General features: G+C 55.7%; 1 protein-coding gene across 4 annotated transcripts in view; it reads right to left on the reverse strand.

The window, feature by feature from the left end:
- Positions 1–15,972, reverse strand: part of PRKAR1B (protein kinase cAMP-dependent type I regulatory subunit beta) — a 173,110-nt gene that overhangs the window by 16,223 nt on the left and 140,915 nt on the right. For all 4 annotated transcript variants that reach the window (XM_030801391.1, XM_030801390.1, XM_030801392.1 and 1 more), the window contains exon 9: positions 13,955–14,076. In XM_030801391.1, the coding sequence (XP_030657251.1) occupies positions 13,955–14,076 (122 nt within the window). The remainder of the gene's footprint in view (positions 1–13,954; positions 14,077–15,972) is intronic.

Here is a 15,972-nt window from a genome sequence, read left to right on the forward strand (position 1 = left end):
CAGGGCAGAATCCATTGCTGCCTCAGCCGCCTTCAAATCCCAGGCCCAACACTGCACCAGCTCCCTGGACACTGCCCGTCTGCCCAGGGAGAGTCTCGTGCTCAGAGAGGCTATAAATATAAGCCGGACAGCCAAGAGTTTCCGTCGCCAACCAGAAGAGCTCAGCAAAAGGTGAAATAAACATCCCATGGCTGCAAATTAATTGATTTTTATCTTGCCTGAATTGCTATTTAAAACTGGTCTGGTGATTGTGGGGAGTTTCTGAAGGACTCAGCAGGACGGATGAGGCACATGGGACGTTTTCTGGGCCCCTGTGCAGCTGCGGTGCTTGACTGGGGTAGCTCAGGCTCCATGAGGGTCTGGACTTCAGACTCGGCTCAGCCAGGTGGCTGAGGACATGCTACCTCACTTCTCCAAGCCTCAGTTTCCCCACTGTAAAATAAAATAAACCTATCCAGAATCCACCAGGTTCTGGGGAGATTTAGGCAAGGATGTGAGTACCCCTGGAACACTGCCAAGGGCTTTACCTCTGCAAAAGGCTGGGGGTTATCAGCTGGTGAGGTCTGAACTCATGGAATTTTCCTCTCCGTGCGTTTTCTCATCAGACATATTGGGAGGATAATGGTCATTACCTCAGAGACTCGTAAGGATTAAATAAGTTAAATATGGAAATGTTTGAGACAGAGTAAAAGCTAAAAAAGTGTTAGTCACCACCACTGCCACCCTTATCATTACCATTATCATCATCACCACCATCACCATCATCTTCACTATCACCATCATCACCATCCTCACCATCACCTTCATCATCACCACCTTCACCATCATTATCACCTCCACCATCACCACCACCACCATCATCACCGTCACCACAACCACCATGGCCATCTCCACCATGACCATCATGATCATCACCACTATCATCACTTTCATCATCACCATCATCATCACCATATTCACCATTTCATCACCTCATCACTTCCACCATCATCACCACCACCTCCACCATCATCACCATCATCACCATCACCTTTGCCACAACCATCATCGCCGTCTTCACCATGACCATCATCATCACTATCATCACCTTCATCACCATCATGATCATCACCACCATCATTATCGCCACCACCATCACCATCGCCTCCACCATCACCATCATTGTCATCACCTTCACATCACCATTATCACCATTACCTTCATCACCATTGTCATCACATCACCTTCATCACTATCATCACCATCATCAGCACCTTGATCACTATCATCATCTTTACCACCATCACCTTCATCACTATCACCTTCATCATCATCACCACCATCATCATCATCACTATCACATTATCACCATCTTCACCATCTCATCATCACCGTCACCTTCATCACCATCATCACCATCTTCACCATCTCAGCACCTCCACCATTGTTATCACCATAACCACCAGCATCACCATCACAACCATCATCACCATCTTCACCATGACCATCATCATCATCATCATCACCATCATCACCTTCATCACCATCATGATCACCACCATCATCGCCACCACCATCACCATCATTGTCATCACCTTCACACCACCATTATCACCATTACCTTCATCACCATTGTCATCACATCACCTTCATCACTATCATCATCACCATTATCAGCACCTTGATCACCATCACCATCACCTTCATCATCATCACCTTCATCACCACCACCATCACCATCACCTTCATCATCACTATCAACTTCATCATCACCATGACCATAATGATCATCACTATCACCTTCATCATCACCACCATCATCAGTATCACATTATCATCACCATCTTCACCATCTCATCACCTCCACCATCATTATCACCATTATCACCATCACCATCATCATCACTTCCATCATCACCATCACCATCATCATCACCATCATCACCATCATCATCACCATCACCTCCATCATCATCACCATCAACATCATCACCATCACCATCACCATCACCTTCATCACCATCACCATCATCATCACCATCACCTCCATCATCATCACCATCATCATCACCATCATCACCATCACCTCCATCATCATCACCATCACCATCATCACCATCACCTTCATCACCATCACCATCATCATCACCATCATCACCATCACCTCCATCATCACCATCACCTTCATCACCATCACCATCATCATCACCATCACCTCCATCATCATCACCATCACCACCATCACCTTCATCACCATCACCATCATCATCACCATCATCATCACCATCAGTGGCAGCAGCAGCAATAGCAGCAAAATAAAAAACAGGCTTGGCTGGATAAACACAATGTGGGCCACTCAAACAACAGAGTATTATTCAGCCTTGAAAAGGAGGGACGTTCTGACACCTGCTAGCTACAACATGGATGGCCCTTGAGGACACTACGCAAGTGAAGTAAGCCAGTCACAGAGGGACAAATCCTGTAGGTCCCCCTTAGAGCAGGCAGTAGAGTTCAAACTCATAGGCACAGAAAGTAGGAGGGTGGTTCCACTTTCTAGAAGGGCTGGGAGAGGGGGCTGGGGAGTGTGTGTTTGGTGGGGACAGAGCGTCAGCCTGGGAAGATGAACACTCTGGAGATGATGGTGGTGACAGCCGCACAGCAAAATGACCTGCTTAACACCACGGAGCTGTACACCTAGAAATGGTCATGGTGGTAAATTTCACATTATCTGTATTTTATCACAATTTTTAAAAACAAAACTTTTTTTTTTTTTTTTTGAGACGGAGTCTGGCTCTGTCGCCCAGGCTGGAGTGTAGTGGTGCAATCTCGGCTCACTGCAAGCTCCGCCTCCCGGGTTCACGCCATTCTCCTGCCTCAGCCTCCGGAGTAGCTGGGACTACAGGCGCCCACCACCACGCCCGGCTAATTTTTTTGTATTTTTAGTAGAGACGGGGTTTCACCGTGGTCTCGATCTCCTGACCTCGTGATCCGCCCGCCTCGGCCTCCCAAAGTGCTGGGATTACAAGCGTGAGCCACCGCGCCCGGCCAAAAACAAAACATTTTTAAAAGGGCCTGGCCATTGGAACCTCAACTCACTCCACCTATGGCCTCAGCTCAGACTGCCCCCCAGTCTCACCCATGCTCGGGGGTCATGGCCAGGGTAAGGCCACAGCCCCGTGTGCCGCTAAGCACCCCCTCGGTCTGGCCCGCATGTTTCCCACCCCTGTCCTGGAGGCATGGCCGAGCCACAGGGTAGGTGACCTTGTGTCCTGCTCCTGGGGAAGCTGCCCCCTCAGGAGCCTTTTCACCAAGTGCCTCCGGCGGCTGACTCTGGAGAGGGGCAGCGGGGCCAGGAGGCCACAGCTGTGGGACTGAGAACCTGGCTGTTGAATCAGAGAGACATGCGTGGCCAAATTTAGAACACATGAGGACAGCTTCCTCCCGGAGACCACTGTTCACCACCTGGAGCTGGCCCGCCCCGGGCATGCGGACTTCCCAGAACGACCAAGCGCCCGAGGGCCCCAGCCCCACTCAACATATCAGAAGGTCTGGGAGGAGGGAAGCAGACCGCCCCCCCACAAGGCAGGGGATGTGCATAACCCACTGCCTGCATGACCACAGCCACCACGGCCAGCCCCCGCTTCGGTGGGTGGACGACCCTGGGGTGCTGCAAATCGATTTGTCCAGAACTGCGCATCTGTTAGGATTTTCCCAGCCAAAACATCCGTCTTTATGGCAATAGTCTTCGCATGGTGCTTAAGTCTCCTCACTTTGCTGCCAGGAATCTGGTAAGGGTAATCCGGGACCTTGGAACCAGCCACTGCATTCCACATCTGTCTCGTCTGGGAACGCCTGTGCGGCGGTGCCCCAAGATACGGGTGGGAAACAAGATCTGGAAATGTCTGCAATGGAAAGCCGGGGCCCACAGGGGGTGGTTCGGTCTCTGGGAGGGGAGGGTTGAGGGAGGGAGGAAGATGGTGCTTTTTAGAGTTTTTTTTTTTGGTGGGGGAGAGGGTGTTAAACTTTGTATAATGTTACTTACATTAACAAAAAACAAATCAGAGAGAAAATATCAAGGCAAAGGCACTTGTCAAAGGAATCAGACAAATGGGACCATCCTTTGCTGAAGATGCGTCAGCATCCCTGTCTCCGTCCGCAAGCGGCATTTTACTTGAAGAATTACTTTGAAGGTTCTTGTCTCCCAAAGCAGAAACCCTGAGTGTGAGCTGACCAAGGCCTCAGCCTCACACCTGGCCCTCTATCCACATGGAGAACAGCCTGCCGGCTGCCCCAATTCACATCGAAACTCACTTATGCTGAAAGGCAAGTGAAGACGTCCCATGCCTTTGGGAAAACAGTTGTCCCCTCGAGCCATCGCACAGTTCAGCTGGGCGCTGGGAAGCTCTCCCCGGCCCCCAAGCTGCTGGGCCGAACGTCCACCTCACTGGGAGAGGGCAGCCGCGATGTGCCCGGGACACAGCCCGTTGTGCCCAGGCCCTGGGGGAGCTTTGCCTACAAAGGGGGGCTGGGGGGGCATGCAGCCCCTCCCCTACTCCTGGGATGACGAGGCTGCCCTGCAACCAGAGGGATGTGGGTCAGAGCCGGGTGGACTTGTGTGTCCCTCTCGGTCGGCTGTGGCCACTGGAGCACTCAGGAGCCCGCCCCAGCAGGGTCTGAGCAGAGCAGGGGCACTCGCAGCCCAGGGGAGGGATGCTGGCACCCGGTGGACAGCAGGCAGGGTGAGGCCAGAACCCCTCTAAGACCCGAGGAAGCTCTCACAGCTATAATGACCCTGGCCGGCGAGCCCGCAGACCCCACGGACGGGGCCACCCCAGGGCCAGACCCCAAGGGCCCCGGAACCGTCACTGTCCCCGCGCAGATGTCCGCGTGCACAGTCCACACGGGGCCCAGGTGGAGGGCTCAGAGCCCAGCCCTGGGGTTCTGGAAAAGCGTTTCTTCCAGTCCAGCCCAGAAGGAATGTTTTTATTTTCCTGCTAGAGGCCAGGCCAAATGGGCTCCCTTTCAAGATGCTCTGAGATTTCCCTCAGACAGGGAAGACTTGGCACCCACCCACAGTGACCACTGGGCAGAGGCCAAGCCCGGCGCCTCGGTGGGTCTCACCTGCCCTGACCCGCGAGAGGAGAGAGGACACGCGGCCAGTGCAGGTTCCCCCACAGGCAGATACTCTTAGGCCTCCGGAAGGTTGACTGCAGGCTCCCGGCAGGGCCCTGAGGCCAAGGGTGGGCCAGGGATGTGGTTCTGAGCACTTCTCATGTGGCTCTCAGAAGAGGCTGCGGTGTCCGGGCAGGATGTTCCGAAGCGTCTTTCACACCCTCGTCAAGGAGCTCGGGGGGCGCAGGAGCCTCCCCTGCCCGGGGTTTGCAGCTCCGCTATTGCGCAGCCTCGCCCCACCCTCCCCTGTGCCCCTGCACTCCTGTGTCCCTGCGGCTGTCAGGATGCCCTCCATCTGGCAGACTCCTACTCCTACTTCAATACCCGGTCCCCCCTGCCTGCCCAGCAGTCCCCGAGCCCTCCCCCATCCCCCGCCGTCCCCTCAGGGTGACTGCCCTGCGCCGCGGCCGGCCTGCTGCTGTCTGGTTTACTCTCCACACAGCACGGCCCTCAGCAAAGCAGCTGGACTATCTCCCTCCTCTGCAAATCAGCCCCCAACTCCTGCCATCGCGGCCGTCATACCCAGAGTAACGCTGGTGTGCCAACCCCGGTCAGCAGAGCTCTGCAACCAGAGCCCCCCAGACTCGCCCTGCCCACTCTCCCACCTTGGACCGCTGCCTGCAGCCTCCTTCCTCCTGGTATCCAGGCCCCTGCCCCACGGCCACCGCATGGCCACGGCCCCTCCACCCTCCCTGCAGCCCAAGTGACACCACTCCCAGCACTCTCTGTGTCGGGTCCTGCTTCATGTCTCTTCCAAGCCCTCATGTCCTTCCAAAGCATCTCACGCCCCTAGAATGCCAGCCGGAGAGAGGACAGGGCGTGCCTGCGGTGCACGGCATCTCTCCAGCCCCGGGACTGGAGCTGATGCCTGGGAAACACGTGTGGCTTAGACCCCTGTGGCTCCGGCACTCCAGCTGAGCCTCCTTCAGAAGGCGACCCCAAAAGGGCGACAAGTAGGAAGCGAAAGGGCCACCACAAGTAGTAAGCAGCACCACAAGTAAGCAGCAACGCTTCAAACTATGGCACCGGCACCGTCGGAGACCCCAGCCAGGAGCCCTGTGGTGCAGGCCGGGTCCCAGCTGACCCCACCCGACGACGGGGCGTGCACGGGGTCCCCCAGGGGTCCTGTTTTGCAGGGGTCCCCTTCCTAAAAGCATCCAGCAGCGACCCATGGATTTTGAACATTCAGCCGTCCCCTGGTTCAGGCGTCGGCGGGGAGGAGGCGCGGGGCTCTGAGGAGCCAGGAAAAGTTCCCAGGCCCAAGGGCAGCTTTGCAACGTGTTGTTCTGCAGTTGTTTCAACGCTGTGGACATTCATAAAATTAATTTGATAAGAGAGGAGATAAATCCAATCTAGCATTCCCACGGCAACGCCTCCCAGGCCGCTGCCGCCCCGTATGGGAGCAAGCTGGGGAATTTCGGTCTCGGGATCTTTACGGGGAACCGGCCCCCAGGGTCCAGCTGCCCCCAGGCTGTGGGGAGGTCTCCGGGAGGGGAACTCCAGGGGCCTGGAAAAGCAGGCGTGCAGCCCCAAATGGAGCGCAAGGAACCCAGCCCTGGCCGAAGGCTGCTCCACTTTCCCGTCTGAGGTGAGGTGACAGAACAGCTGGACGGTCCCCCCCTCCAGGAGCCCGCGCAGCCCTGGCACACGCTGCCGCCTCGCCACTAGGCCCTGGATGCCACTGTCACTGGGGAGCGAGCCGGGTGTCCGCCCGAGGCAGGGCACAGAGATAACACCTCTGCTCCCATTGCCACAGGACCGAGGACTCTGTCCCCGTCCCGTTTAGAGCTCCTGGGGCCCGGGGCTGCTCCCCAACCTTTGGTAAGAGCCCCTAGAAATATCCGGCTCCGCTCACCCCGAGGCTGACGGCAGGTGCAGGCCTCACAAGGATGCAGGACGCCCAGGCCCTGGGGCTCAGGGCTCCTGCCGATGCACAGGGTGTGGTGGGCACCTCAGCTTTCCATCTCCATGTCTGCAGCTCCCAGGTTCACAACCCACAGGCCTGCGGAGGAGTGACCTCCAGTCTGCTGAGAATATTTTCCAACAGCTGTGGGGATGGGATGTCTGAGGGGCTGGCAGCTCCCCACAGCTTCAGAGACAGTGGGCGTGACCCCATGGAGTTAGGGGCAAGGAAAAGCAGCCTCCACCCAGGAGGGGCCCTGCTCCTGCAGAGACCCACGGGGGGTCGTGGGAGTCGGGGGTCCTGCAGCCCGGCCCTGCCTTCCCGGCTGCCTCCATGGCGCCCAGCTCATCTCTGCAGCGGAGTTGCCCCCGAGGCCTGCAGCTGTTCATGCCTCACAGGTGTGAGCAGAGGCTGTTTTCCACACCTGTGCGGGGCCGGGGTCCCCACACCTGAGGGAAATCAGCTCCCGAAACAATCACATCTTCGGGCAGAGTGGGAGCAAGGCACAGCAGACAGCAGGCCACCATTGCAGACTGGGCCAGTCCTCACTGGTGTCCACCCTGGAGAGCCAAGGGGAGCAGGAGGCCCCAGGTGGAGGGCAGGCGGGAGGAGAGAAGGCTGAGGCGGGAGCTCCGTGGCCCTACAGGGATGAGGCCTCATGCACAGGGCATCTGCGACCCACCAAGGCCATGATTTACAAAACAATGTGCTTTAGAAACTGCTGGAGGAAGAATGACAGTGAACAGACAGGGCAGGATGCCGGCCCCAGGGAGAGCTGGGGACCGGCATCTCCTCCACACGCTGCTTCAAGGAACACAAAAGGCGGCCACAAGAGCAGCCACCGAGCCTCCGGCGCCTGCCGAGAAGCCGCCCCACCGGCCGGGCGCCGCCGCACCTGTCTGATGCTGTCGGTGGCCACCCTGGACGCAGAGTCCACAGCTGGAAACCGCAAAAGGCTCCAAAGCGCGTCGGTTCCGAGCCTCTGATCCCTGCACCCTGGGGTCGCCCTGTGACTTACCAAACTTGGCTGATGACTGAGGAAAAGCGAAAAAGATCCAGGTTGCCAAGGAGACCCTTTCAAATACATTTTACAGCGCTATGAAAGCGATACCTTCCCTCGGGTTGAGTTTCATCCCGGAGGCCGTGCAAGGCGCTGTTTTATGTGAATCTGCACAGCCCCCCTCACCTCCCCTCCCGACCCCCACACACACTCTGTCAGCGGTCAGGGCACCCTGCACAGCGCTCCACTCTCCCCACAGACGCCAGCAGGCCCCTCCCCACATCCCCCCTCCTCAGAGCCTTTCTGGGAAACCTGTGCAGGGGCGCGTGGAGGCTCCTGGGGAGGGGGCAGCCAGCATCTGACCCCAGCACCCCTCCTGGGGACTCTGCAGGGAGCCTGCAGGAAGCAGCTGTTCCCAACACAAAACCACACTGCCGCAGAGCCGGGTGAGCCCCCCAAGATCACGAAAATCAGCCATAATGGCCTTTAGCAGATGCGCCACTGCGGGGCCTGGCTCCCAGAGCCGGCAAAACACACAAGAAGGTAAAAATCCGAGTCTTCAGCCAGGGAGTGGACAGAGGGGCAGAAGGCGGAAAACACCAGAAGTTGCGCTGGCAAGACTGGGATCGCGGAGTCGGGCACAGCCACGGTGAAGGCACCGCGGACAGAGCCTCCCAGCTGCGGGAGGTGGCATCTGCCCCTCGCCAGTCCCCATGCCTGTCCTCGGCCGATGGCACTGGCGTGGATGCGGAGGGCACGGCCGGCAGAATCCCCCCGCCGGGGTGCGGTTGGGTCACACGCGGTGTGCGTGGGGGGCTCCCAGGACGCCCGGCACATCCTCAACACTCAGAACACGCTGCGTGACTTGGTGACGCCATCTCCTCCGTGCTGGGGTGAGAACACCACGTGTGCAGCCTTGATGTGCTCTCTGTGAAGACGCTCTCCGTGAAGACACACGGACGATCCATGCGCCCCACACACATTTTCATCATCTGCTCTCCGAGAAGACGCACGCCGTGAAGACGCTCTCCGTGAAGACACACCCACAATCCATGCCCCCCACACACATTTTCACGATCTGCTCTCCGAGAAGATGCAGATGATTCACGCCCCCCGCCCCCACATACATTTTCATGATTTTCCTACACGGGGCCTTGGGCTCAGCTGGGAGGGGGCCTTGCTCTGCAGAGAATAATGGGTGATTGTCTGAATCAGCCACAGCTACCCATCCTCTCTGTTTCAAGACCATCAAAACCGAGGCTGCCAACTCAGAAGCCCCCAAGTGCCTGCAGAGACGGCTGAGGAGCTGAGAGCAGGGCCGGGCGGGGCTGCGGAAAGCTGGGAAGCCTTTCACACCAGAAGGGGCAACTGCCTCTCAGCTCCAGCTGGGTACGGCCAGATGGGGCTACAGGTCCAGTGTGGCCGGATGTCAGATTTTTAAAGAGAAGTAAGAGATCCAGATTTATTTTTTTTTGAGACAGGCTCTTGGCTCTGTGGCCCAGGCTGGAGTACAATGGCATGATCTCAGCTCACTACAACCTCTGCCTCCTGGGTTTAAGTGATTCTTATGCCTCAGCCTCCCACTAGCCGGGATTACAGGCGCCTGCTACCACACCCGGCTAATTTTTGTATTTTTAGTAGAGACGGGGTTTCACCGTGTTGGCCAGGTTGGTCTCGAACTCCTGACCTCAAGTGATCCATCTGCCTTGGCCTCCCAAAGTGCTGGGATTACAGGCGTGAGCCACCGCGCCCGGCCAGCGACCCAGATTTTTATGTGAAATCTCCTGACTGTAAAATATCAACAAGTAATCCAAATGTTTTAAAAAAACACTGCACAGGCCAACATAAATTTGTCTCCGGGCCAGATTCAGCCTGTAAACACCAGTTTCTTGTCAATGGTTGTAAAACCTAGAGTAACTAAAGATATCTGCCTTTCCACCTGTCACTGAAGTCATCCTGCTGGCAGTGGAGTGGCCGGGAGAGCCACCGCCATTGCTCTGTTGTCTAGGCAAGGAAGGGTTCTACTTCCATACTAATTTCAGTAGCGATAACTGGTGAGAACTGAGAAGCCATTCCCAAAGCCAGCAACTTAAACCACAATTTGTTGTTACGCTTCACAGTTCGGGGGTTGGAGGGGCTCAGCCGGGCGGTTCTCACTCAGGGTCTCCCTGGGGTTGCAGCCAGATAGAGGCGGGGGGTGACCTCATCGGAAGACCCAGCTGGCGGGACATCCAAGATGGCACAGTCATATGGCGGCTGTTGACACTGGGCGTTCACGGCTGCGCTGGCTGAGGCTGGGGCTGCGCTGCCCGGTTGGGCGTCTCCGAGCACAGCTGCTGGGCCCCAAGAAGAACATCCCGGGAGCAAGGTTCCCAGAGGCTGTGGTGGAAGCTGTAAGGCTTTGGAGGACCCAGTCTTGGGTAACCTACGACATCATTCCACTGCATTCTGTCCGTCAGGTGTGTACCTAAGCCAGCCCAGCATCAAGGGGAGGGGGTTAGACTCCCCTTTTCCACAGGAAAGACAACCAAGAATTTGAAGCCATCTTTTTTTGGTTTTGGGTTTTTGTTTTGAGACAGGGTCTCTCTCTGTTGCCCAGGCTGGAGCGCAATGGCGCAATCATAACTCACTGCAGCCTTGAACTCCTGAGCTCAAGCGATCCTCCCGCCTCAGCCTCCCAAGTAGCTGGGACTACAGGTGTGCACCTACCACACCCAGCTAATTTTTTCACCTGTCTTATGGTGCTGATCATTTTTAAATTTTTAGTAGAGATGGGGTCTCACTATGTTGCCCGGGCTGGTCTTGAACGACTGGGCTCAAGTGATCCTCCTCCTACCTTGGCCTCCCAAAGTGCTGGGATTACAGCATGAGCCACCGCGCCCAACAGCCGCCTTTAATACACCAGATTTCAGCAGTGGGTTTGCGATCCTCTCCTCTGCTCACGGGCGAACATGACGCTGGCATCCTCTCCTCTGCACATGGGCAGGCGTGCACGCTGGCATCCTCTCCTCTGTACACAGGCGGGCGCGCACTCTGGAATCACGGCTGGGGTCACTCCCCTCTCGGGGCCCGCCAGAGCCTCCTTCAACGCTGGCCAGAATCATCACTTGGGCTGCCTGTGGTTTCATCCTTTGCCTCCTCCTTCTCTCCTTTTTTTAAAGAAGCGTTACTGTTGAACGAGTCTCCTACTCTATCGACCGGAAATACTGCCTGAGAACGGCTGCCCAGCAGGGACCCCCTTCGTGAATGTCCGTGCAGCCTGCTGTACTTTTAGGTTGGAGACAAGCACCATTCCTTCATGCATTCATTAATTCATTCACACAACGAGCATTCTGGGACATGGAGACGGAAGTGACTCAGGTCCCGGAACCCCAAATCCACCGTGTGGAGATCCGTGAAGGTGGCTGCCCTGTCGAGACCTGCCTTGGTGCTTCTTCCAGGTCAGCAGAAATCTCCCGGCGTCTCAGATCCCCCAGCCGGACTGGCTCCCTCCGGCCTCTGCTGTTTCTCCTGCTCTACCCCAGCCTTCCAGATCTTTCCTCATGGTAGAGCCGCAGTGGGAAGCACCAGGGATGAGGGGCGGGAGAGGCCCTGAATGTGCCCCTCAACGAATGGTAATGAGGATCTGCAGGTGCAGGGGCCCCAGCCTGGGTCTCCAGCGAAACACAAACTTCTTCCCGCAGGTTCTTACTCCAGCTTCTTGCTTTTCAGCCTGTGTTCTGGCGGCAGTGAGCATCTTCCAGCGCCATCAGCGGCCTCATCCAACGCCATCAGCGGCCCTGTCCAACGCCATCAGCGGCCCCGGCTGCATTGCTGGGCTTCTGCTGTTTTGAACCAAGACGCTGGCTCCCGAATTTGCCGAAGTCACCAAACATCCACTGGGACTTGAGCTCTTTGCTGACCTCCCGTTTCTTTCCAGCAGCCCCCAGGGCAGGGAGGTGCCCTCCTTCTGGACCTGAAATGATCCTCGTCACTGCCCACAGCTGCGGGTGTTTCGGCGAGGATGGGACCTTCAACTCCGCCACCCTGACGCACGCATTTCCCGATGGCAGGTACAGAGTTGGGGCATGTGCTTAGGGAGCATGCAAGCGTGAGATCCTGCTCGCCCTTGAGGGCCGGAGACGTGGCGAACATGTCAGACACACAGGAGCATACGTGTGTCTGCAGAGCCAGGCAGGTCACCACACAGCCTGGACAGGTCACTCATTCCTGCCCGGGGCCACTTGGGGAGGGGGTTCCTCTCAGGGAGGCCCCAGACAGAGCCTCTGGGCGACGGACACACTGCTGGCACTGGGGTTCCGGCCCAGTTCGTCCAGCATTAATCCGAAGAGAGGGGGCTTCAGATCGCCGGGCAGGCCACAGTTCAAATAACCATGGGGCACAGGTGATGCAGGACATGTGGGGCCCAAAGTGGGGCTTAGCCCGCGAGGGTTCTTGACTTTGCCCAGGACAGGATTCGAGGGCCAGCAGCAGGTGGAATGAACAGCTTTACTGAGGCAGCAGTGTTTGGTGTTACAGCTCTGAGCCGCTCCCGCTAGGCAGTGCACTGAGGGTAGCATCTCAGGGCACTTTTGCAGTCCCATTTATACCCACTTTAAATTATATGCACATTAAGCGGTGGATTATACAGAGCTCTCTGGTGAAGGGTGGTAATTTTCCGGGTCATCGGGCCTCACTGCCATGGAAAGGGCAGGAGCTCACGGGTATTGTCATGGCAACGGTAAACTGACACTGGTGTACTGGTGGGCGTGGCTTATGGAGAGTGGATTGTACCCTGGCCCTGTTGTAGCCAGTCCTCAATTAGGTCCAGTGTCCGAGCCCCACCTCTGGAGTCCCACCTGCTAACTCACAGGCACGGAGTCCCTTGCCGGCACCCGGAATGGAAGTTCACACGCGAATTCCTGCCCTGTCCTCACGACAGCTGCTCAGCCCACCCAACACTCTGTGTGGGGCCACCACGGACTGTGGCCCCAGCACATCCCGGGGACTCCATGGAGCCACCTGTCGCCTGCCCGTGGTGGGGACGTGGCGTGAGACGGCAAAAATGACTCACACACGTCCAGATAGAGAAGCTGCCACCGTCTTTTTAAAATTAAACTTTTAATTTTGCCATCATTGTGGATTTGAGTGCGGTTGTTAGAAATAATATAGAGAGATCCTGAGTACCCTAAATGTATGTGATGCCCCCAACAGTGACCTGCTGTGTACACACAGCGCCACGCCATGGCCGGGATGCGGACGCGATGCCATCCCCCACCCCACTCCCTCCTCAGCTCTACCCACCCTCACACGCCCTGTGTGCAGGTTTCATGCAGGTTTTTTATTTTACTTTTTTTTTTTTTTTTTTTGAGACGGAATTTCACTCTGTTGTCCATGCTGGAGGGCAATGGTGTGATCTCGGCTCACTGCAACCTCCACCTCCCGGGTTCAAGCGATTCTCCTGCTTCAGCCTCCCAAGTAGCTGGGATTACAGGCGCGCACCACCATACCCGGCTAATTTTTGTATTTTTAGTAGAGATGGGGTATCACCATGTTGGCCAGGCTGGTCTCGAACTCCTGACCTCAGGTGATCCACCCGTCTCAGCCTCCCAAAGTGCTGGGATTACAGGCGTGAGCCACTGCACCTGGCCAGTTTCATGCAGTTTTATCACACATGCAGATTAGGCACCAGCCACCTTTCTAAGAAGGGAGCCTTTTGATGCTAGAGGGCGGGAGAAATCTTGGTAGCAGGAGTGTGAGGCCATGGCCCACCCACCCCATGGAGGCCCCGGACGGGCGTGCGGTCACAGAGCAGCACTGACTCCAGAGGGAGGGTGAGGCGGGCAGTGGAAGAGGAGAAGGTAGGAGGTGCCGCTGCCCCAGCACACACCCAGAGCCCCGACGTGGGAAGCACGTCTCACCTCCGTGATGATGTAAAAGTCGTCCCCAGGCTCTCCCTGGACCACAATTTTCTCTCCATCTTCAAACTGGACGGGCTCCAGCGCATCTGCCACGGTCAGACGCTCCCACTTCTCCAGGGATTCTGTCAGGGGAGGAGGAGGACAGGTCATCCCGGGGCCCACGCCCCCCCGGCCACAGTCCAAGACAAGGGCCACCGCTCTTCCCGAGAGGTGTCCTCAGAAGCACCCACAGCACCAGCTCCGTGACCAGTAAGCTGCATAAGACGAGGCTGTGACGCCGTCCCCCAGCACCTCTGTGCCAGGGGACCTGGGTTTTCTTGCAATCAGTGGGTCGTGGACGCACGCAGCTCATGTGCCCTCTTCACCAGGTGCGGAGGGAGCTATTCTGACACTTATCCCTGGCTTAACGTAAATATCCAGCAGTGAAAACTGACTCCAGGTTAACTCAGTATGAAAATACTTTTGTTATCTTCAAAAGAATAGAGCTGCTGGCCGGGCGCGGTGGCTCACGCTTGTAATCCCAGCACTTTGGGAGGCCGAGGCGGGCGGATCACGAGGTCAGGAGATCGAGACCACGGTGAAACCCCGTCTCTACTAAAAATACAAAAAAAAATTAGCCGGGCGTGGTGGCGGGCGCCTGTAGTCCCAGCTACTCGGAGAGGCTGAGGCAGGAGAATGGCGTGAACCCGGGAGGCGGAGCTTGCAGTGAGCCGAGATGGCGCCACTGCACTCCAGCCTGGGCCACAGAGCGAGACTCCGTCTCAAAAAAAAAAAAAAAAAAAAGACTAGAGCTGCTTACATTTTTGCAAACAATGGAGTCCCAGCTAAGCACAAAGGCTACTAAGTGGTTTAAAATAACTCAGAAGCCAGGCACAGTGGGCTCATGCCTGTAATCCCAAGACTTTGGGAGGCTGAGGCAGGAGGATCACTTGAGGCCAGGAGTTCAAGACCAGCCTGGCCAATATAACGAGACCCCATCTCTACAAAAAATGTTTTAAATTAGCCAGGCATGGTGGTGTGTACCTGTAGTCTCAGCTACTCAGGATGCTAAGGCGGGAGGATTGCTTGAGGCCAGAATTCAAGACCAGCTTGGGCAACATAGTGAGATCTCGTCTCTACAAAAATTGAAAAATTGGCCAGGCATGGTGGTTTACACCTGTGGTCCCAGCTTCTCAGGAGGATGAGGCAAAACGATCACTTGAGCACAGGAGGTCGAGGCTGCAGTGAGCTATGATCACATCACTGCACTCCAGCTTGGGAGACAGAACAACACCCTGTCTCAAAAAAAAAAAAAAAAAGAAAAATTGGACAGGTGCAGTGGCTCAAGCCTGTAATCCTAGCACTTTGGGAGGCTGAAGTGGGCGGATTGCCTGAGCTCAGGAGTTCGAGACAAGCCTGGGCAACATGGCAAAACCCCATCTCTACTAAAATACAAAAAAAAATAATAATAATACATGAATAACAAAATAATTCAGAATGGTAACTGCCCATCCAAAAAAAATACTTTTCATCAGGGGACTGATCAAAGAACATGGAACTGCATTTATGTTGCAAGATTAAGGCACAGTATACTTTCTACTATTTTAGGTCAAAATGCTTAATTCCCATGCCAAGTTTCTCTTTAAATGCTTGCAAATTCAATGTTATCTTTCCGCCCTTCTCACAAGGTCCTCCCTTCCCTGTCTTTATTCATCCCTAACCCTTGGAAGGGAAAAAAAATTACTAACGTCAGATTTTATAAGAAAATAATGATCACCTGATTAACTATATCTTTTTGACAAAAAAAAAAAAAATCTTTCCTGGCCTATACAAATCAGATGCTACCTATGTAGGTCAGAAGCTAAAAATAAAAAGCAAAGCATTTATTTTAGATCTAGGTTAGGAGGGAGATTTTTCTCCTTAAAAATCCCTGTCAACGCCATACGTTGCAAAGGGAAAATGCTTCCCATGATCCCCAGGGCCAGGGCAGATTCTGCAGCACAGGGAAGGGGGGTGAGGACCCCACAACCAGAGCTGTT

This window comes from Nomascus leucogenys, chromosome 20 (assembly GCF_006542625.1).
Source record: "Nomascus leucogenys isolate Asia chromosome 20, Asia_NLE_v1, whole genome shotgun sequence".
NCBI classification, from domain to species: Eukaryota; Metazoa; Chordata; class Mammalia; order Primates; family Hylobatidae; genus Nomascus; species Nomascus leucogenys.